This window comes from Nilaparvata lugens, chromosome 1, assembly GCF_014356525.2.
Source record: "Nilaparvata lugens isolate BPH chromosome 1, ASM1435652v1, whole genome shotgun sequence".
NCBI classification, from domain to species: Eukaryota; Metazoa; Arthropoda; class Insecta; order Hemiptera; family Delphacidae; genus Nilaparvata; species Nilaparvata lugens.
The window spans coordinates 43864182-43888238 of NC_052504.1; the positions used below are offsets into that span (position 1 = coordinate 43864182).

The following is a 24057-nucleotide window of genomic DNA, read 5'->3' on the forward strand; positions in this document are numbered from 1 at the left end:
AACAGTGATTCAGTGATAATCTTCAGGTGGCTGAGGAAGAAAATCTTGGAATTTATATATGAAATCATATGACTGGCATTGTGAGCCAGTTATTCAGTAAGCAGGAAAAATGTCAGGAGTGTGCGCATTGACACAGTGTTTGGACGTGGGCTTGAATCTCGTCAAGAGTATGGATGTTTGATCATCACATCTCATCACTCACGCACAAGTTAAAACTCATGTGGGCATGATCCAGTAAAAACAATCTAGCATCAACAACCAAACATCAATAAAAAGTTTATTATTATATATTTTATAATTTGATTAGGCATACCTATTGAAATCTATAGGAAGTGAATAAAAATAATTGAATAAACAAAATAATTATATGACCACGAATAATATAATAATCGAATAATCTGCTCCACCATCTAAAAGTGAAATGCACTAAAGCAGTAACAATACAATCAACTATATGCGTTTTATCTTATAACTTTGATCCATTTAGTACCGTACTGTTATGTTTTTTATAATTACCGATAATTTCGATGCATCTCGCTAGCTTTGTTGTGAGAAATACTTAGCGAATAAATAGTGTCATTAATAGAGATGAGAAATTAATTAATTGGTGGTTGGCGGCCAAACAAAATAGCGTGAGTCAGTCTATATTAATACAGCAGCGTTATCTCTTGTTGTTCCAAGTTGGAGCTCTTTGATACAATCATTGTGCAGAGCTGTCAGTGCTCTGTTATAGATAATTAATAAGACACACTCACTTCCCCATCAATTCGACTATTACATAATGGAATCTAGATTATTCTCAATTTTGATAGTCTTGAGAAACAGCAGTGAATTTACTAAGTTTCTCGAAAAATTTATTTCCGGTTTAATGGTTTCAGACAGCTTCAACGTTCTCGAGAGTGACCAGCTAGCGTTATTCAGAAATATTTATCAAATAGTTAAAGGATAAATACCTAGCAAAGCAGAACTATTTGATCGATATAGATCCATTTTACTGTGATTGGAGGAACGTCTTGATCAGGGGTGCCCAGCCCCCCCAAGGGCAATGGCGCATGCCCCCCCCCAATCCAAGTGTAATGCCCCCTCAATCCAAGTGTAATCCCCCCCAAAGTACCCCAATTTCTAATTCTACATTCTAATCTTCCATAGGACATTATTTACCTTTGTTCTTGTGAGAGAAATTTTTGCATTCCTCTGCGAATAAATCTCAATCCACTGTGATTAGACAGAACCTTTCTGTATGAACTATGAATATTTATTATAATTTCTTTTCTTGTAATAATTTTTATATGCTTTTGTAGATACTCCAGAGCGGAGCTCGGTGCCCCGATATTTATCATAGATTGGAACAGGTTGTCACTGATGTTGTGTTGTTGGTAGTATTTACTTTTTAACATTACAGGAGTAGATAACACAAGTCGAAAAAAATGTATCTTTGAATGGTTTGGTTTTTGGAATAAAGATATCATCTGAACAAGTACATTTTGTAAATTCAATCTATTAATACCAAATATCGGGGCACCAAGCTTTGCTCGTTATTTATTCATTGATAAGCAGAACTCAATTCTTTGAAATAATTGGGGAAGGACTAACAGGCACTGCTCACAACTTTTTCTTCCCCGAAACTTGATTTATACATTATAAAATGTATAGTTGGAATATTTAATATTCCAAAAAGTAGGTTATGTTTCATACACTTGAATTCAAGTGAAATTTTCAGTCCAAATATTTGAAAACATAAAACTTCTAATTTAGATTGCTTACATACCAAATTGAATAACAAAATAACACTCACTAATCACTTAGAACTGTAAAATAATGATTAACTTTGAATATTATGATATATACCATCTCATGACAACAGATCAGATTACTGTATTTTGATCGATTCAATTAAAATTTCTAGATTTCTCGCGAGATACGATAAGCTAATTGATTACACAGCTGATCTCCCACACAGGCACACACATCTTCTGTTATCGACGGACAACGAAATAATCATCTTTTTTTCCAAGGATGAATTATCCTTTTCATGTCCTTCAGGGAGTTTTCTCAGGGATGAGACCTAGTGCAATCGAATTTTGATATCATAAACCTACTATATTCCGAATTTCGTGAAAATCTTTAGAGCCGTTTCCGAGATCCGTTGAACATAAATAACCATATAACCAGATAGCCAGATAACCAGATATAAAAATAGAAAAATATAAACAGATATACAGAAATTGCTTGCTTAATATAATAGGATAACAACTTATAGTCCAGTCAAATGGTAATTTTTCATAAAACAGCCCCGAAAGAACTTTTTTCGATGGTTCTATCTGTATTTTGTGGCGCTGTATTCAAATCTGCAATTTGCTGACACGCCAGAGGGCGACTTCACCCCCAAAATTTTAGACTTTTTTTAAGTTTACCATTTAATCTCGAGAACCTTGAATTTATCGAGAAAAAGCATTCTCTATATAATATTAAAGATGATAAAATTTCCAATGAATTGACTGGTCGCGCAGGACTACTTTTTGGATTTTTTATCTGAAGTTGGTGTTCCACAAGATACACAGCTTTGAATGTGCGAGAAATTTGTGATATTTCCCCCATTTTCACAGTTCCGCATATGCAACGTTGCGTATCTTGTGGAACACTTCAGATAAAAAATCCAAAAAGTAGTCGAGGTTGTGATGAATTTTTTCCTCTTTTCACTCCCATGAATTATACTTCTGTTTTCAATACCGTTAAAAAGTTACAGCCAATTGAATGATGGTCTTTATTTTCTCACTTTTCTTGCAATTTTACTGTTATTAAAGAGTCTCTAAAATATGTCCAATACATGATAGAAACTTGCAATTGGTCTTAAATGAGAGAAAATTTCATGCTCTATAAGCTGAGTTGACTTAAATTGATCTTGCATCACTGTTTGTATCGGAAAACTGTCGAGACTGTGAAAATGAGAAAAATATTACAAATTTCTTGATTTTTTGAATCAAACGTATCTTACTTCACTATTATATTTTTACAAAAATCATTCACCTCACATAAAAGAGGAGATTCTTTTCTTCAAATCAAGACCAAGTATCATTTTGAATTACCGAGATACACAGTTTTGAATATAGAAATCGGTCATTTTTCTATGCATTGAAATATGGGCTAAAATACACTAAAGGAGGAATTTCCTATTTTTTTAACAAATTTTAGTGAGATGATACATGATTTTCAACCGCCTTGATGAGCTGATATGAACGAGATGTACGAGGAGATGTGATCATTCAGTCAAAAGTTATAAGTGTTTAAAGTTTTGATCCTGGACGTATCCTTATGTGTGCCCCCACTAGGAAATACTGAAATCTAACGAGTGATTCTCATAGAACATAACCCTCGTAAGATGATTTCAGCCGAAATATGTTTCTTTTTTGTTAGGAAGGCCATGAAAAGGTATTATAAAGAGAATCTGAATTTTGGCTGTAGGACATGTTTTTCTATTTTTGGGTGTATTCCCTCTCCCACCACTACTAAATTCAAAAATAGGTACCCAAGTAATTCTGTTCAGAATTAATATTGGTAATTCACGTGATGTGTGGCTTTCTGTCATTACTAGAAAAAGATCCTAGTTGTATAGGGTGAAAGTGGTAGGTTTGCATAATTTCGAAAACCCCTTAAAAAATATCCCTTTTTTGAAAACTCTTAGCTCCAGAATCAAAAATCGTAGAGTCCTGCGCGACCACTCAATTTATTGGAAATTTTATTACGGTATCTTCAATATTTTAGAGAATGCTTTCTCTCGAGAAGTTGAAGGTTCTCAAGATTAAATGGAAAACTTGAAAAAAGTCAGAAATTTTGGTTTTTTTTGGAGTTTTGGGGGTGAAGCCGCCCTCTGGAATGTCAGCAAATTTCAGATTAGAATTCACCGCCCCAAAATACATATAGAACCGTCGCGAAAAATTCTTTCGGGCTGTTTCCTGAAAAACGACCATTTGACTGGACTATTATACAAAACAGAAAAAAGTAATGAAGCATTACAATCATTATTACTTGATTACTGTGTGGTAAATAGGGTGTAAATTTGAAAGATTGGAATTGGCTTCATTTGATATTTTTCACAAATTTTTGACAAGAGAAGTTTTTTCTTCTGTCAAATTCACTAGAGTTTGCGATGTTGTTTATAATTGCATTCCCATTTCAGAGACATTAATATCATCATGAAACGCCTTCGAAATTAAAATAACTATTAGAATAAAATGTACATTACAATTTAACTTATCATTGTGCTTTTAAGAAAATAAGGTTGCAACAGCAAGGAAACTCAAACACAGGACCATTAAAAATTAAAATTAAGCAAAGGAAATCAGAATAATAGTGGATGATGAAGTTATAATTTATTTTTGTCAAAGATTTGTAAAAGGCAACACGTGCCTTTTAAACAGTCCATAAAAAATAGTAACAAGGTGACAGGTACGGAAACCGGGTATACCACCCCACATCTCAACGCAACGAAATGAGGCAACTTCAAACTCATAGGCTTAAAATTACTAAAATTCCTGCATACAACATATTATCAATTGTATTTTTTATGCTTTATATTGAGTTAAACTTTGCAAAATATAACATTGTAAAAGTGGGAAAAAGTATTAAAATTAACTACATTGGGATATCTCTATTTAATACCTTGATTTTTTAGCCATGATTCAAAATGTTGACATAAAATATAACAAAAAATCATGCCCCCCCAAAAATTTTGATGGCACAAATTGCGCCATGCCCCCCCTTGTGGGCACCCCTGGTCTTGATAGACAATAAATCATCATACCAAATACAGTTTCAATTGCAATTTTTGAATTGAATGATGTACGTATCATGAACAATAATTATTTATTCCAACACGCTTTCAAATATGTTTTATACATCTTTCGGTGAGCATACTTCTAGCTTGCACAAAGCAATGGGAAAGGGAGGAGTCTGCTTTTCCCGCAGAGTTACGTTCGGTGTTCGAGCTGTACACACATGAATGGGGCAGTCAACTGTACTGTATTGAAGAATTTCAAGAAAGGCCACTCCATTCGGCTGAAGTGACTGTCTGGTGTGCGATATCTTCGAATTGAATGATCATTGGTTCATATTTTGGTGAGGATGACAACGGCCACGCCGTTACAGTAACATTATCAGCTCGCTATGTTGAAATGCTGATCAACTTCCTCATTTCTGAACTTCCACGATTTCATGTGAATGAGAACAACTCATCTATGGCAAGATGGAGCAGCTTGCCATATGTCAAGAGTATGAATTGACCTTATGAGACATTTTTATTCGAACCTCTTAATCAGTAGGAATGGGGGCAGAGGATATACAGTGTCCTCCTCCATCACCCCATCTGAATAATTGCTTTGATTTCTTTTCATGGGGCTACCTCTAATCAAAGTTTTCCGTAACTAGTCCAGCAAAAATACAGGACTTGGAAATGCGGATAACACAAGATATATTTTTGTGCAATAACATCAGAGGTGTTAGTGAGGATTTCAGCGTGAGACTTGAACGATGTGTGCAAAATGATGGTGCCATCTTGCTAGAGTAATTGAGGAGTGACAATTTTTCTGTAATAAAAGAAAATTTCCATTATTTGTGTCCTCACGATTTGTTGGAATATTTTACTGAAGGATATTATAACTGAAGTATATTTTCTGTGAATTTTATTTTTATACCTGAAATAGTTCAGTTTGCCCCACCTTGTATTTAGAATTCAAAAATATCCGTTTTAGACTTGATATAAGAAAAATATAATATTTTATCAGCAATAATGGTCTTACCTCCACATTTGCGAAGTGTGATTTGAAGGACGCTTTCGAACGAAATACTCATGAGAAATATAAAAATGAAGAATAAACGAGACCGACTCATGTTTTATCCTCTTATCTAGACTATCTCGTATTCCAATCCATACCACATAGAATTCGCGTACAACTGTATTATTTATCGTAGAATCACAGAACTAGCTCATTATTTTGAGTGACATTAACTAGAGTGATAACATCACAACACATTCCATAGAGTTTGAAAAATGGATTTAGAAATCTCATATCCTCTTCGAATCATGTCGGTCGTTTAGCACTTTCTAATGGAAAATAATACAACCCAAAACTGAATCTCTTTGATTAAAGTAACGATAAAATAATTCCATGAATCATCCATTCTATTATCAAATGAATATGTATTGCAACGAAAAAGCCGTAAAATGATGAACTACCGATACTCTTGATAGAGAACCACACTAACTGGTCGTTCCATTGAAATGCAGCACTTTTAAGGTTTCGTCTTCCACTTGAAAGGTGTCTTACATAAATCCTCAATTACAGTTATTAATAGGTGAGAAAGTTTTTAATAAGTTACAGTAAATCATCAAGCTATGTAAATTGTTCACTCACACTATTAAATATTGAAACAGATTATCAAACTTGATTGTTTTTAGTAACCTTATACAGTTGGATATACTGCAGAATATAGGCTGAAACATCTACTCTATCGATTCTTTCATGAACTGTTTTTAATTCCTCGTTTGTGATGATAATGGAGAAAAATGGAGAAACGGAGGATGATAATAGAAAAAGGAGCACTGCTCTGCAAACATAGGTGACCTTTGTATTGAGCTTAAAATTTACGATTAAAAAACGATTTACAATTTCTTTCATCGTGTTGATTCATGATTTTTATCTACGGTCATGCTATAATGTAAACATTTAACATTACATCACAATCAATCCCATCTCTTGTCACTCAATCGTGCCTTAACTTAACTTACATCTCACTTGTGCTTCAAAAACTCTCAAAAAACCGTTGCATAAACTACTATTATAGAAGCCTAAATAAGGTTGTAACAAATTCCAGAAAGGAGTTTTCATTCTTGAAAATGGATTCTCATAAAAATCAATTTGCGAAAAACCCTCACATAAATTAATATGTTATCATTAGGAAACAGTGCATCAGCAACGATTGAATACGTCAGTACCGTGTATGTAAATGTTAATTACATATTAATTATTGTAATCATGATAGCTTCCTTCCTAAAATATCATCATTCATGACATACCGGACATACCGGATTAACTGTTAAAAGATTATTGAATTTATATTTTAATGAACTAGGCTCAGTAAATGTTAATGATAATCATGTTTGTTGTTCTTGTTATGTCACAGATAAGCAACTAATTATCTATAAGTAGTAATTTGTTTGAATCCATTGAACCTTCTAGTAGGCAACTAGTAGCCATGAACATAACCGACTGCTATAATAGTATCAACGTGGTAGATTCTCATTTTTCATAACGATTCTTTTTTTGACTGAAGAGACAAGACAAGGGATAAAGTTACAAGTTGTGCTTGAATGATAGTGGTCAGTGGTGAGAAACCTTTTTTGCTGCTGATAGGTTTCATTATCACATTACTCAACTGTCACTCACTCTGTTCAGTACGGCTCCTTACATTTTACGAACTCGTTCAGACTCTACCAGTCTGGATTCACACTTCCCTGGATATCCTCTGCTTTCTATGATGGATCTAGATCCAAGTGTTCCCTTGAAGATTGCTGTTATTGGAGCTGGATTGGTGAGTTTATTTGAAATGAGTAATCATAAAGAAGTGGTTAGATTTAACAATAGCTAATGATTCTACTCCGGGTTCATTCTATTATACAATATTATTTCATCCCTATAGTAATCATATTACGTAACTGTAGAGAAACTGTAGGGACGTAACTGTATTCTTGGGAAAATATGCGACAAGCGACACTGTTTTTGATAGAAACATTAATAATGAATCAATTAATCATTTTTAATGAAACTAAAATATACTTATGAAAGTATTATCTGCTAGGCAAGTATAGTCAGATAGATATTTCTCTAGTTTTGCCTAAAGAGAAAAGGTTACGTAATGGAGACTAAATGGAGACGAAAACACCGGGTGGTTTGGGCAGTGGCGTATCTAGAATTTTTTTGGGGGGATCATGACATTGGAGAAGAAAACACCTAAACTTTGGTGGTGGCACCGGGTGGTGTGGTGGGTATGGAATACCCCCCACCAAAGGGGGGTCCGGGGGTATTTTCAAAATTTTGAAAATATTGGTGCGTTGCACGCATTTTACAATTAGAAACAAACATTCCACTCAAGTTTTGTTAGTGTTCAGTAGCCTAGGCCAATTATTATTTCGATTTTTCCTTGAAAATTTCATAGGCTTATGGGTTTTTGATTGAATAACAAATAGATTGGGATGGAATCGAATTTTATTAGTCATTCAATTGGTTAAAAAAAATTGATTTTGTAGAAGGCCTACTCATTATTAGAGGTAACAAGCTAGAATGCTTCAAATTTGGCTCCAATAAAGCACTATTTGAACCAAATTTAGCAAAAATATCGTCAAAATTTTGTTTAACGCTTAGTTTTAGTTTAACCATTTTTCTCATTATTTTTACTTAATTATTCAAACTCACATTTTTTCGGGGGGAAGGGGGTTATAAAACCTTTTTTCAAATCCCCCCTGTTCACGGTAGAAACTAAGCCCGTACATCATAACTGTGGAATTCTGGGGGGTCCTTTGAAGTGCTATCTGTAGATTCGCTATCCCCTGCTATCTAGTCCTTAGGGACTTGCTATTGCAGTACTATTCTCTCATCTCTATATTCTTTCTTCTCTATATCTATAAAAGGCTAAGCCCCGACAGACTGAAATCACACCACAGCCCAAACTACTGAGCCTAGAAATTTTGCACAATTGTTTATGGTAGCCTCAAAACATCCACTAAGAAAGGAATTTCAGAAATTCACACTACAGCTAAAATGTATTGGCCTACAGACTTAAAACTTTGCACAAATATTCTTCAAACATGCTAGACGCGCACTAAGAACGGATTTTGAGATATTTAGCCTCTAAGGATTTCAAAGGATGAAAAAGGGTCGTCCTATTAAGTAAGGCTATAAACATGGTAAGGTGAACGCCATATGAAACTGAGATAATTGACACATGATATTCTAACATATGTTGTAATCATTGGAAAGCTTAAAATAATTTTATCAATCAGCTGATCGAATTAATTTTTCGTAAATCGAGAGCGCGAGCTTGCCACGTGTGTGTTTCATTGTTGTATTCTTGGCCAGCAGTTTGGTTTGCGTCTTCTATCAGATGTATATGGTCTCATACATTCCGATTAGAACAGAGCACAGAAATTTTCTTTGGTTAGGAGTTTGTTGATAATTCTTTTTCAAATTCAAATTCTATTGTCATCGAAAATCACATTGAAAACTTTCTTAAAAGACAACAAGATTACAAAAAAAATGTCAAACATATATATCTACATTTATTTGTAGCACGGCCAGAAAAAGGCAAACCTTAGCCGTGAGTTCATTCAATATAACTTATATATATATATATTTTGTTAATATTTTATGAATAAAAAGTACGATTTGATGAGAGATGTGAGTAATTCCTTATATTCGATCCAAATGGTTATTCATATTGTAGTAGTCGGGGTCACTGCAATTAAAAGTTTTTTATTCTGTAGCTAATAAATTTCAAACATATTTTTGAATTGAATTGAATTAATAAAACTTATTGATTCATTGATTGTCCATAATGTATCCAGTGTACAGAGTGGAAGTGATTGAACTACTCAAAATTAATAGCTTACTGGTCCCTCATAGAATTTATAGTATTCCTGGTGATTGAGCCTGTCTTTTTTTCAGCGTTGACTATCAATAATAAAGCTTCATTTACAACTAGCCTACCCGGCGAACTTTGTACCACCAAATGGTCAATGTATCTCATGTCACACTTGACTTTATTTGGTGAATTATGAAATTCATCTGATGACAATCAATATTTTTATTTACATCTCAATACGGACTTCCTATGTGCTTAGTCATGCAGCATTCGTTATCCCGAAAACATATTCTACTCAATCGATTGGTAGTAATATCTATCAGTAAAGTAGTGTTGAATTAAAAAAATAAAAATATATAGGTATAGGTTAAATCAGTGTTTCAGAAATGAATTCATTTTTTTCATAGTTGTTGATTGTCAATAGATAGTCCAGGAAATATGCGATGTACGATGAATCACACAGAATTCCATATTCTCTCCATCTTCCATTTTAGGATGAATATAAGCTGAGCTGAATTCAAATTTTTTAAAATTATTCTTTCATTCTTCAGTAATCAATGGATGCAATATGAACAACTCTCTTTCATGAGGTGAATACTTTTTTTCCAAAATTTTCCAGTTTTTCAATGATAGGGGAGTGATAATTATTTGTATAGGTCTTCTAAGGAACGATTATCTACAGCTGGTACCAATCAACTACACTAACTTCAACTCCAAACTATCGTTTTAATACCAATACACAATTTATCACAGGGTGACGTGTTTATTATACAGCTGGTAACTTCAGATGCTCAATCATATTATCACAATATGATCTTGAATCATGATCATCTTCCGTTCTTCGGTAGCCGCTCTGTTGACAATTTCGAAAACATAGGTCTGTAAAATGGATTAATAAATAATTATTATAATCCCCCCCTATTTAAATTTCTCTTCAGAAACCATCCCCAATATTCACACTACATATTCCCAAAGTTTCATGCCGTTATGTCAAGTAGTTTTCAAGTCTATAGGGAACAAACAAACATACAAACACACAAACAGACATTCATTTTTATGTATATAGATTTACATTCGGCTCAAACAAGAGTCTCTCTAAATGGAGGTAGAATGATAAGGTTGACAACTTTCAGTTCTGTTGTTTTAACATTTTTTTTTCAAATCATTTTCAAAAATTTCATGTAGTAACCTACTATTGTGTTTGAGACACTTCAGGCGCTATCATAGTTTCACCACTATTCTGTTCCACAGTCCTCTTGCAGTCGTTAACTATATCTATAACTAGCCGATAAAACTGAGAAAACGCTAAAAAATGCTGGAAAAACGCAGATTTTGGGCGTATCTTTGGAAATTTTTCTAAATCCGTTCTTAGTGCGCCTCTAAAGGGCCAACTGAACATACCTACCAAATTTGAACGTTTTTGGTCCGGTAGATTTTTAGTTCTGCGAGTGAGTGAGTGAGTGAGTGAGTGAGTCAGTCAGTCAGTGAGTGCCATTTCGCTTTTATATAAATATAGATAAAGTTAAGAGCTGGCTTATACACGTACGGGATAGGAAAATAATTATGTTTGACGCATCTTCACGTCTAAGCTACTGGACTGAAACTAACTTGCAATTTTGCATGTAGATTCTTAATTAACCAAGGATGGTTATAGGCCTATTTTCAATTCTTCAAAATTTCACTCCGTCAAGTTTTCAGTTTGTCAAGTTTTAAAATAGATCCTTGCGGAGCACGGGTTATTTCTGCTAGTCCCTTATATTTCATAGTGTGAAATATAAGGGATGCAATATAGGGCAAAATGACACTTATAGATGCAAAATATAGATGCTAAATATAGATAAATATAGATGCAAAATAAGGGGTACAATATACGGTAACGAAAGTATGGCATTGGATGCTAATTTTTGTGGCTGATCCAGCCACATCCCTATATGCATCCCTATACCCCCCCTGGATACGCCACTGGGTTTGGAGTGTATGGAATACCCCCAACCAAAGGGAGGGAGGGTCCGGGAGCTCATCCTGGAAAATTTCTGTATTTATCAAACGAAAATGGTGTTTTGATGTATAGTTTAGTGCCTCTCGTAATGTTGAAATGGATAGCACTATTATATTAATATGTAATATGTATGTACAAATTTGTATTTGTATTTACATTCTTTATCTTTTCACCTACTATCAATTTATGTCATTGTATTTTTATAATTTAAATTTTCAACTTGTTTCATTTACGTATCACATTTCAAATGAGTTCTCATCCAATTTACTAAATAATTATCGAGCAAATCTTATTACCCCAGATATAAAACATGTTAATATGGATAAGGTAATGGCGAAACAGCAATCAATCACTCACACGCCCGCCACTAGAATGCGCGTGTCCGCAAACACTCACACGCCCGCCACTAGAATGTGCGTGTGGCGGACAACCATTCTAGAGGGGCAGGAGGAATAATATTTGGTCAGAACACTCTTAACACAGTCTACTCCACTTGAAGCATCCGCGTTCTAGCGGGTTAAAGAACCCATGTTCTTTAATATCTAAAACACTACTACATTAAATATTGCCCTCTGCACAAGCAACATAAATGGCTTTACACAGATTGGCAACAGACTATTTCTGTTGCTTACATAAATTCCTAGTTTCTATCAGATTTTTGCCGTTTTTTCTCTCTCTTGGGTCTCGGGGGGTGGGGCGTTTCCCCCCTTTGCCACCCCCCCATGGATCCGCCATTGTCTATGCTACTACTGCATGCATTTTTTGTTACACTTTCTTAAAAATGGAAATTTAATAATTTTGTCCAGTGGTCTCTATGATCTCTTCATTAGTCCATGACTTGGAAGTGAGTAATGGATAGTTATGCTATGATACAAATAAATGCCCGACGCAATAAGAAAAGAACCCATGAACGGGGTGCAACGATTGCAGACTAAAGTTACAACGCTCCAGATCAATACGCTTATGATCGATAAGCATATATCTTTTAAACCTACTCATATTGTTTTTTCGTGAACGAATAGTTAATTAACTCAACTGCAATCACTATTCAACTGCAACAAACAAGGGCTGTATTGTTCAAAATAGAGGTTACTTTGTGACGCTATGATCACTGATGGGTATGAAAATCTATTGAAGAAAAAAACGCTTTGAAAAATACACATCGTACACAAACACAACGCACAATTCCAGCCGGAACAATACTACTAAAATTATTAGTAGTAGCCCGCTGAGCCGCGCCATGCACCTTTTCCATGAATTAACTTCGAAATGTGGAAATATTAAAATTCATCCATCAAACTCCTATACCTGCTATTTTTTTTTTAATTTGTCCAGCAAGTAGGCTACACAAATTTATACGATTGTGAATTTAGTCCAGTTAAAGAGCTTTGGTAATTAGGTACTCTTTGCTGGCTATTGTTTCTCGAACATTTTTATTATAGTTTCAATAAAATTTCACAAATAGACCTATTTTTCAAGCATCCATCACTATTGGAAGAATTCTTATTCATTTAATAATTTTAAGCAAGCATCCTCAAAAACAAAAAAGGGGATTTTTCTAGCTCAATTGAAATACAATATAACTTCTTGTCATTATTCTATGTCCAATAAAATGAGTAGGCCTGATAATATTGGTGAAATACAATAACAATTCTGAGGCTATTTTCCCTCTTATATTCGTAGCTCTGAAAATAGACACAAGTGATAAAACTTGTTGAAGTGAATTGATATTGTGGAATTTTTCATAATTGGAAAAACACAGTTCTATTCTGTCACATCCACATTTATATCACATCTATATATTATAAATGTGGATGTGACAAAAATTAAACTGTGTTTTTTTCAATTAAGGAAAAATTCGCATCTATATAAATGTGGATGCAACAAAAATAGAACTGTGTTTTTTCAATAATAGACAGAATGTTTCATTAATGAATTTATTCATTTGAATCTGTAATTATTAATTAGGCTAATTTATTCATATTTCAAAATAATTATTTCGTTCATAGGTGGGATCTCTGAACGCATGTATGCTTGGGAAAAGAGGCTTCAAAGTAGATGTTTATGAATACAGACAAGGTGAGTGTGTCATTTTTTTTTATCAAACTTTTTAAATTATCCACAATAAATCATTCTCATCTTCTGAAATGATAATAACAACAATTATAATAATAATAATAATAATAATAATAATTATTATTATTATTATTATTATTATTATTATTATTGTTATTATTATCTACAGTTATCGTCATCTTCTGTAAGTGAATGATTCTTTTGTATGAAAATGCGATATCTGTGGAATAATGCAAAATGAGAAATATTAGTGAACATAATCAGTATCCAACATCAAGATTTTGAATTCTTAAATTTTGAATAAAATCTTGAATTACAATATTATTAAAAAACATTGTCACAAAAAATCATAAAGTATCCATCACTTTATTTTCAAACTAAATTCAAGTTATTATCACAGTATTGCTTGATTTTAAAAAATGAGTCGTACTTATAAAACTCATGATAAGAAAAATGTGAAAATGGAATAATTTTCAGAAAAATCTGATAAGTGTGGAAAAATCGATACTATTCATATCAGAGATTTTGACAATGATTGATCATTCATTTTATCTAACTAGGATATATTGCAGAATTTATCATTGTTTTTAAATCTATTAGGTATTGTGAAATTACCTCTCCCCTAGAAAACATACCCACTAAATATATAATTTGTGCACCTTTTTCAACATACATCTTGTTAAAGCTCCTTAAAAGGCATTTTTTTGAAATGAAAAGGTCAGGGTATATCACTTATTTGTGAGAAATTCACTTGAAAATGTGAGCTAGCTACAACACCTAATAAAATTCGAGCAATGTGCCAATATTATAATCAATAGAAGAAATATTTTTTTGACATTGAATTATTTGGGTGAATCAGAAAATGTAAAGATCAATGCAATATGTAACTTGTTATTTCTCAAAGCCCGGAACCAGAGAAGTGTCATCCTAGAACATTCGATTTTTCAACTTTCTGGAAATAAAGCTTCTTGGATTGTTGAATTTTTATTGTCATATTAACCCATTTAACTTAATAGATTTTCTCAATTACTGTCATCATGAATGATTTTCATTCAATTTGTCAATTTTTCCATTAGATATTCGCAAATCAAACCTAGTGAAAGGTAGAACAATAAATTTGGCCTTGTCTCATAGAGGATTGAAGGCCTTGGAAATTGTTGGATTAGATAATTCAGTATTATGCAAGCATGCAATACCGATGCGTGGGCGCATGATACATGCATTGGATGGATGTCAGAAACCAATTTTATATGATGCACTGGAAAAACAGGTGAGTGATTCTGGTGAACAAGTCAATATCATCTTCATTGACCAAAATTTTTGTTTTCTTACTAGATAAATGAAGTTTTCATAGCTTATGCTTGACAAAAAGTGTGTCATAACAATAACATTGTTCCAAATAATGAGATTTCATATTATTTGAAATACCATGAAAAACTAAACATTATTGACAAAGTTGGCCTACCTCTTGGAATCTTTAGCTATTTTAAAATCTTGGAATCTTTAGCTATTTTAAATGAATGCATGATAATGAGAACCCATAGAGATAATGAAACTAATATGAATCCAATAATGAATTTGATAAGATACTATAATTCCATCACAATTTTTCATATCGTATGTGTTCTATAGAAACAGTAAATTACTATGATTGGAATTAATAGAGTGAATTTTATTATTTTTGTGGGGAAAATATTATTTCTTGAAAGTATTATTTGGGAGTGTTATCACATGAAAAGCTCCATAATACCTGGCCTCATGTTATAAAGTACGGTACGGTAGCCTATGTGCATCTGATGCAGTAGTAGAATGTTTTAGGTAATATTCATCCTGAACATTTTTTTCAGAGTATATACTCAGTCGAGAGGAAGTACCTCAATGAGCTTCTAATTTCAGGTAAATAAAACTTTCCAATCTTGAAAGAAATACAATTTTAAAATGATAGTCCATCTCAAATCTCAAATCCATTATTATAGAGATGATTTTGTTGTTGCATTTGTTTATTCAATATTAATACTAAATTGGATATTTAATTGGGTAAGTTTTTCATCTTTAAAGTTGGAGGATTAGAGAAAATATTATAGGATAATGCAAATAGGAAGGTTTATAATTTATACTCTATTCTTGGTATTTTAGCTGCGTTTACACCAAAGTTATTAACAAAATGCTATAAACTTATCCCTTATAGATTCTATTAGATTGAACATTATAACTTATCATAAACATGATGAACATATGTGATTGTCAAGTTCCGTTAAATCTAATAGAATCTATAAGGATTGAGTTATTAACATTTTGTTAATACATTTTGTAATAACTTTGGTGTAAACGCAAGCTCAAACACTCATAAGATAAAGTGTGCTTCAACTGTTTTTTTTTCTTGTGTAAAGAGTTGAGTACGGTACCTATAAAAGTCGGTACCCATTAATAAATTATTGTTCTTTATTACAGTATTGTACAAAGGATTGACAATAAACAATGAAACATTTATAGCCTATTTCCAAATACCATAAAATCAATTACTATATCATATTTAATGCAAGAATAACGAGGAAAATGGACATGCATTTTTCATACCCAAACCCGGCACTAGCTGGAACGGGACACGCATGTATATAGTCCTATAATAGTATTTATCACATTGTTGATCTCATTTTCAGACATCCAATTAGTTAATCTCTCCTTTCATCGTTTTTCAGCTGGAGATAAATATGAAAATGTCACATTCAATTTTGAACATAAATTCATGAGACTGGACTCAACAACCAATACTTTGGATTTTCAGAAGTGAGTATGACTCTCATTATAGATTATATTAACTGATTACGATTTATAATTTAAGCATATGCTACTTGAAAAAATATAAAAATACTATTATAATTAGTTTGAGCTCATGAGCTGAAGACTCAATATTGTTTTGATAGAATTATATCTAGCCTGAATGCCGAATAAAAAATATAAGTAGATCCTAGGTCATGCTGTGGAGCATAGATAGTTGTAATGCGACATTTTAATCACATAGAGCCTAATATAGGCTAAATAAAATTATTGAAATAATACGTCTTGTGACTATCATTGATAGGTATTTTATCGTTGTGAGCTGGATCCTAGCAATCATGGAACAACACAGATAGCTAAATTGTCAACTATAGCCTATTATTCAATGCTTAAATGCAACAGCCTACATGAATTTAGATATAATTATTATAAGCTTACTAACAATAAGTACTTTAGTCCATCTATCTTGTTATGCACTAAACAAGTGTTGACAGTTCAGTATTACGTAGCCCAAGCGTTAACGAACTCAGTTCTGATTATGCGTTGTTAGAATAATTCTTTCATGGCTGTCAATTACAATAAAAGGTCTCATTTCAATTTTATAGATTATTTAATAGAGTTTATAGTAAAATATTTTATGTTTTACATTTAAAACCTGTGAGAGAATGAATATAAACGGGGAAGTAATAAAGTCGTTACATCGGTACAGGACTAGCGATTTTAATAGTATACGGTAACTAAAGATTCTTTTATTGAAATGGAATGAAAATTATATCAAATATGAAATGAATTGAAAGATAAGATAATAAAAGGATACTCATATGTAGAGATTTCCCTTACCGTACATGTTATTGTTATGATAGAAATATCGAAGACGTCTATTTCAAAAGAAAATGACCGTGAGTGTTAATCTAGACCTATACTAATATTATTGTACAATAATAAAATCCAATGATCAGTTTTTCTATGAAATCTTTGTTGAAGGAAGGTACTTTGAAGGATCTAGAATGATAAACTTCACATAAGACTCCACAATAATAAAAATAGACATGGGTATATGGTTCTATGGTATAGGCTACTAATAATTAATATGGAAGCAGTAATGCTCATTTCATATAAAATGCTCATTGCTATTAAAACTGTTACTGTTACATACAGTACCGTACTGTATTCATTATACGGTACTGATAACTATAACCATAGTGACTATTTATTTTTATTCCATCATAGTGATAGTTCCTACGAGTACATGAATTGATTAATTTATTTTAGTGGGATGGATTCTCATTTATCAAACAACATGGAATAATTTCAATAATTAATTACTTATAAAGAATATCATATTGATAAGATATAGGCTATGACATATTAGAATATCATATTGATAAGATATAGGCTATGACATATTATTATAGATTTACTAGATTTAATTTATTAGATTTTCAAATCTAATAAATGTGGATGTGACAAAAATAAAACTGTGTTCATTCCACAAATAAACTGTGGAGAAATTCCACAATATCAATTCCTATTCAATAAATTCATGTTGGATTTGATGAACTTTGTTGAATATTCAACTAGTTGAATGAATTTGAATACTGTGTTGAGAGATTTCTAAGATCGCTAATGAAATAATTTTCATTTCAATTGAAGTAAAAGAACCGGAGAAATATTCCGCACAACAGCAGATTTGGTGATAGGTGCAGATGGAGCTTTCTCAGCAGTGAGACGGGAAATAATGATGAAACAACCAATGTTTCAGTTCAGCCAAACCTATATTGAGCATGGTTATTTGGAACTCTGCATTCCTCCTACCAACGATAACAAGGTATATATATACCGTACCATACAAATATAACACCCACATCCTTTTATCATTTTTCCTTGATCACTTCCAAATGTTGAATAAAATACACCGCTACCGTACATTCCAAATTTTCTAGCATAGGTAATCATGGAGTTTAGTTATTTTCACTTTATCAAACATAAAAATTACTACATTAGATAAAAAATAACATGCTGTATCAAATACAGAAACTTTCCTTATCCGTATTTCTATTGGAAGTCTTTTATTATCACAAAATCATAATTGTATTTTTTTTATTCTATCATGGGATTTTTTATACAAAACCTCTGAATACAGTACCTACATAAAGCATCTAATTCAAGTCCGTTAATCGGGGTTTTATTCACTTCTGTAGTGAGATTCACTTCAGTCTGTCAGCATTCTGTATCAATAGCATCAATGCTTCCTATCGGACCAATGCTGACAGTTTAATGTAAATCGCATATTGTAGCTACATTTACAATACTCCTGCTTGTCTACAATATTTTTTTCACATAAATTTTAGTAGAAGTATTCACTACTCCATGACTTAGGCTATTTATACTTTTTTTAAATATTATTGTAAATATGCTGATTATATAATATTTTTTTTCAGTTTGCAATGCTACCGAACTATCTTCACATTTGGCCTAGAAGCACATTCATGATGATCGCACTGCCAAACCAAGATAAAACTTGGACGGTCTCTCTTTTCATGCCTTTGTCAAAATTTGGTGAGCTTGATTCTCCTGAAAGATTATCGGAGTTTTTTGAGGAATACTTTCCAGATGCACTTGATCTTATCGGGAAGGATAAACTGATCAAAGATTACTTTGCTACCTCTTCATCGCATCTTGTTTCTATAAAGGTCAGTTCCGGAGATTAAAATATTTAATCCTTAAAAAAACCTATTTGAAAACAGAAATATGATTTTCTTTTAATGAACCTTATTGATAGAATTGATGCCACTTGATATTTAAAGAGCATTAAACTGTAAAAAAATTATAAAGATATTTGATAAAAAACTTTTCCAACATTTCCGATCACATAGATACAGTGGAGCTCGTAGGATTTGATTTCTTAAATGGTTTGGGGGGGATTTGATGGTGTTATGACCACTGAAAATGAGGAATTTGAAGCATTAAAAAAGCATTTTCATACGTATTTAAGTTCTAAATTAAGATATGCTCGAGCTAATAAAATAGTTTATGAGTTACTGTACTCATCAGATTCTGTTATTTTGTTATTTGGAAAGGGGGATCTATCCCTTCCATTCTTCCCTTGTGACTGCCTCTGCATTTATGTCATGAGTCAGTAGTGTTCAGTACCGTACTGTTCAAATTTTAGTTTTTAACTTGATAGCTGAAAATATGTACGCCATTCATTGCCTTCTCGCGTGCTTGCTATGATAAAATAATATTTTTATACCGTACTTGAAAAATTTCAAAAATAGCAAGCAACAAGAGATAAATATATTAAAAAGCACTGAAATGATTCTGACATCTCCTAAGTTGTCTTCCCCATAGATTCAAAAAACAATATTTATGATGCAATTTATCATAATTTACATTTCCCCCAGCAAAGTGTTTTCATTGATTTGTCGATAGGTAGCCTATATAAGCATCATTCTGAATGAACTATAAAAATTATGCTGTATACCGGTATATTATATATTTGATAAAACTCTTCACTTATATGGGCTACTTTTGTGCAAATTAATAAAAACAGTATAAAAACTTGAAGTACCCTTTATTATTAAAAACTTTAAAATATTTTAAACTTTTTAATAACTTGTCATTTCAACTTAAAAATGACCTATGGTCGAAACTAGTCGTTAAAATATTTTTAAGTTTTCAATAATAAAGGGTACCTACTACAAGTTTTTATATTGTTTTTATTAATTATATATTTGATATCTTGAAGTTTTGATTCTTATATTTTTCTTATGAGCACTGCAGAAGAAGATAACTACTATAATGATATTGATTTCAGTGCCAACCATTCCATTACAAAGGAAAATGTGTGATAGTGGGAGACGCTGCACATGCTATGGTTCCTTTCTATGGACAAGGAATGAACGCTGTAAGTACAAATTAATAATATACCTAGTTTTCAATGTTCTTATCAGACCTTATTATTTTAATGTGAGATCAAACTGTTGAGAATAACAGCTATAGTGTGATTTATGTTAAAGAGTCAGTGAAAATGATGAGGAGGTATTGTTGTCACTTTTTCGTTTCCAACGCCCATCTCCTATGAAATATGCTGACTGTGATTCGTTGTCCCAGTAAATCTGATCTGATTTTAATCATCCTTGTTGATTTAGTTATACTTTGTACTAGTTCGTAGGGAAAAAATTTCAATGATTTAATATTACATTTTTATAATTGCTGAGTTTGAGATGAAATAGGTACAGAGTGGCCTAGGGAGACAAAACATTTCGAATGTCACAGGTTGCAGTCTATAAGAGTCGGTAGCTGTTCAAAATTTCACACAATTTATTGATGTTAACGCATTGCATTTTCAATAATCATTATTTTAAATAATGAGTGATTGGACTGGTTTTGAACGTGCAATAGCGATGAGAGCATTTTAAAAAAACGGTGATATAACCGAAGCACAGAAAATATTTTCACAGCATTATCACAATCACATTTGAAGTCATATGAACGTATTACTGTCAGGTATCTAGGAGGCAAAGTGTATCGTAGACGTTCTCCAACATTACACGAACTAGAGTAAAGCATCTAAAACCCTAAGATTTGCTACACTGTCATTCCAGAGTCTCCATGGCAAGCTGAGATCGCCGAATGAGAGAACAATCTTTCTGATGTCAACTAAAAAATGGAGAGTATTAAAAATAAATATAAATCGACCATTTCTATGGTTTTTATTTCTATTTCTATGATTTTCTGCGTGGAAATCACTTTACTTAAAAATGTCCGATTTCGCTGCGCCACTCTGTATTTTGGTAGATCATAATATTTCTTCCAAAATCTATAGACAATTTGGCAACGGTGCGAAGCTGAAAAATGGAAAATGATAGAGATATCTGTCATATCCAATGACAGACAAGAATAGCAAATCAGTTTTAATCATATTATGCTGACTTTATCACTTTACGAATCTCACTTTAGAATGAGTATAGAAATAAAACTGGATAAGAGCTACCGTATTGATAATAATTCAAAGATTGTTTGAAGTTTAAAATGAAAAATCCACATAGTGAAAATTGGAATCCACTTGAATATTCCCTTTCAGTATAGAAGTATCCATTTGAAAAATATGTACTAATTATTTATTAACAACTATTTAGAGCTACTTTCCAATGATAGAATGAAAATATAAATAGAACCCTTTTAGTAGCCTATGTAGAACCACTACGGTTCAATATTTATTTTCATTTTATCGAAAATTATTTTATTTTGTAATTGTATACCTTATTTATCATTTTCAAAATGTATGAATTCAGGGCTACTTTCTTGTATTTATAAAATAGAACTATAGTACCCTTATTAAAATTAATAGGATAATAAAACGAATACAAATTGTAAAGTAACTTATACAAATTACAATTTGTATTCTTATTTTATTATTAATTTTAAAGGGTACTATAATTTTATCATTTTCAATACATCATTCACCTCTTTCCATTGTAAACCAACCTTTTACAGTAATATTTACACTTTTTTATCGAAAAAATATATTTACTACTTTATTTTGTTAGTTTGAAAAAGTCGAAGTTTTGTTATAAAGCTACACTGTAGAAAACCATATTGAATCATGTAGTCTATTTTCTGTATTATGCAGTATGACAACCACTTACTTTCTAAATTCAAGTCATTCTGAAGCATTGAAATCTTGGTGTTCATGAGTATCTTCATCTGAGCATTTTATTCTAGGGATTTGAGGACTGTTTGATACTTGATCAACTCTTTGATCAATACTCAACGAATACTGATACAATTTTGGAAGAGTTTTCTAAACGGAGGTGTGATGATGCTGCTGCTATTTGTGATCTAGCAATGTACAATTATATAGAGGTGAGTTGATTTTCCCAGCAACTTTGGACTATAAAAAATATATTTCGTGTAATCATTAAAACCACCAATTTGTTCATGAATATACAAAGAGTTCCTGATAAACTTAAGCTGCGTTTACACAAAAGTTATTAACAAAATGTTTATTTTCCCATCCTTACTGTATAGATTCTATTAGATTGAACGGAACTTGACAAACACATATTTTCATCATGTGCATGATAATTTATGTCCAATCTAATAGAATCTATAAAGATGGAGGAATAAACATTTTGTTAATAACTTTGGTGTAAACGCAGCTTTACTGCACACTTTTTCGATAACTTGAATGTATACTACTTATTTACTCCACTAGGATAGCAACAGAGTAAAGAGTTACAGTATTATAACAGCGACAGTCTGATGAACCTGATATTAAAATTAAGTTATTATCATTATAAGCTTTAATTTTATTATCATTTCAAATAAAATCAATAATAACCATAATACCTTTAATCTTTATTCAGATTAATAATTTCTGTAGACGCTGCTAGAGACTTATGATTTTAAAAATAATGGACCATCTTGTATCAATTGATAAAAAAATTGATTGAAAAGAAGAGGCAATATTGAAAGTGAATGATTGTGACTCAATAAAGAACATGTGATATACCGTACCGTAACATTACTGAGCAATTATATTGTTGCCCACTAATATGGCTTTCATTTTGCACATAAGGCTCGTATTACATTTGGCCACCAGACTTGGCATCCTGCGTGTATTGCCCAGTCCTGTAGGTCTCCAGTCTCACAGGTCACAAAGCCTGTGGGACCTTAAGAGCGAGATGGGTGGCATTATAATAGTTCTTATTGCGCTCATTGAACTAGGGTCAACGGTATGGTGGAAGAGTCCATTTAGAGGTAGTCCTACTGTAGGAGGAAGAACGCATATTTTCCATGGGTTCAGAGGAATGACCTTGATCATGTATGACTGGGTGCAAAAGACCAGGCGTGACCTCTCCCGCGAAGGATGAGTCAGTTTACATTTCTAAGTTACTACCGAAATTGATGTGTAATTACCATCTATCATTAAATATATATTTGACAGTGTGAATTAAAAAAACTATCTTCAATATCTGATCTAAATATCGAATATATCTGAATATATCATATTGTAGAACAGCTTCATCATACTTCCTGCTAATATTTTGTTGGTTATCTTGAATTATTTTCCAGATGAGAGATTTGGTCAACAAAAGGTCTTTCCTTATGAGAAAGAAATTGGACAATATTCTGTTCAAATTCTTCCCAAGTCTATGGATTCCTCTCTACAACAGTGTTACATTCTCTTCAATGAGATATAGTCACTGCATAAATAATAAAAAATGGCAGGATAAGGTGAGACACTCGATCATTTATGTTTTACATCGACCTTTTTAATATTATTCAATAGTATATCATCCAATTCGAATTATCAATCTCACCTATGCAGACTATTTCAACAATATTATATTTCATATAGAATATAATTCTATGCATTCAAATTAAGGCAATAAATTATCACCAATTTCAGTAAATTAAGTGACGAATTTCAAAAAGTCATTATTTTTATAATGTCACAGAGAACTACTAGTGACCCCCTGAGTTGGAAAACTCGCTCATGAACTGTTGTATTGTAATCTTTGAAACCCGCAACTTTTAGGTAATACAGAGTTGGTATGGAAACA

General features: G+C 32.2%; 1 protein-coding gene across 2 annotated transcripts in view; it reads left to right on the plus strand.

Moving 5' to 3' along the window:
* LOC111059443 (kynurenine 3-monooxygenase) overlaps positions 1 to 24057 on the plus strand; it is a 55565-nt gene that overhangs the window by 29066 nt on the left and 2442 nt on the right. The window contains exons 1-10 of one of the 2 annotated variants that reach the window (XM_039434571.1): positions 7253 to 7587; positions 13642 to 13711; positions 14785 to 14978; positions 15556 to 15604; positions 16408 to 16495; positions 18140 to 18314; positions 18928 to 19179; positions 20304 to 20393; positions 22214 to 22354; positions 23567 to 23728. In XM_039434571.1, coding sequence (XP_039290505.1) covers positions 7531 to 7587; positions 13642 to 13711; positions 14785 to 14978; positions 15556 to 15604; positions 16408 to 16495; positions 18140 to 18314; positions 18928 to 19179; positions 20304 to 20393; positions 22214 to 22354; positions 23567 to 23728 — 1278 coding nt within the window. In that variant the 5' untranslated portion in view covers positions 7253 to 7530. Of the gene's footprint in view, positions 1 to 7252; positions 7588 to 13641; positions 13712 to 14784; positions 14979 to 15555; positions 15605 to 16407; positions 16496 to 18139; positions 18315 to 18927; positions 19180 to 20303; positions 20394 to 22213; positions 22355 to 23566; positions 23729 to 24057 lie in introns of those variants that run through there. The other variant, XM_039434577.1, reaches the window with a different exon arrangement.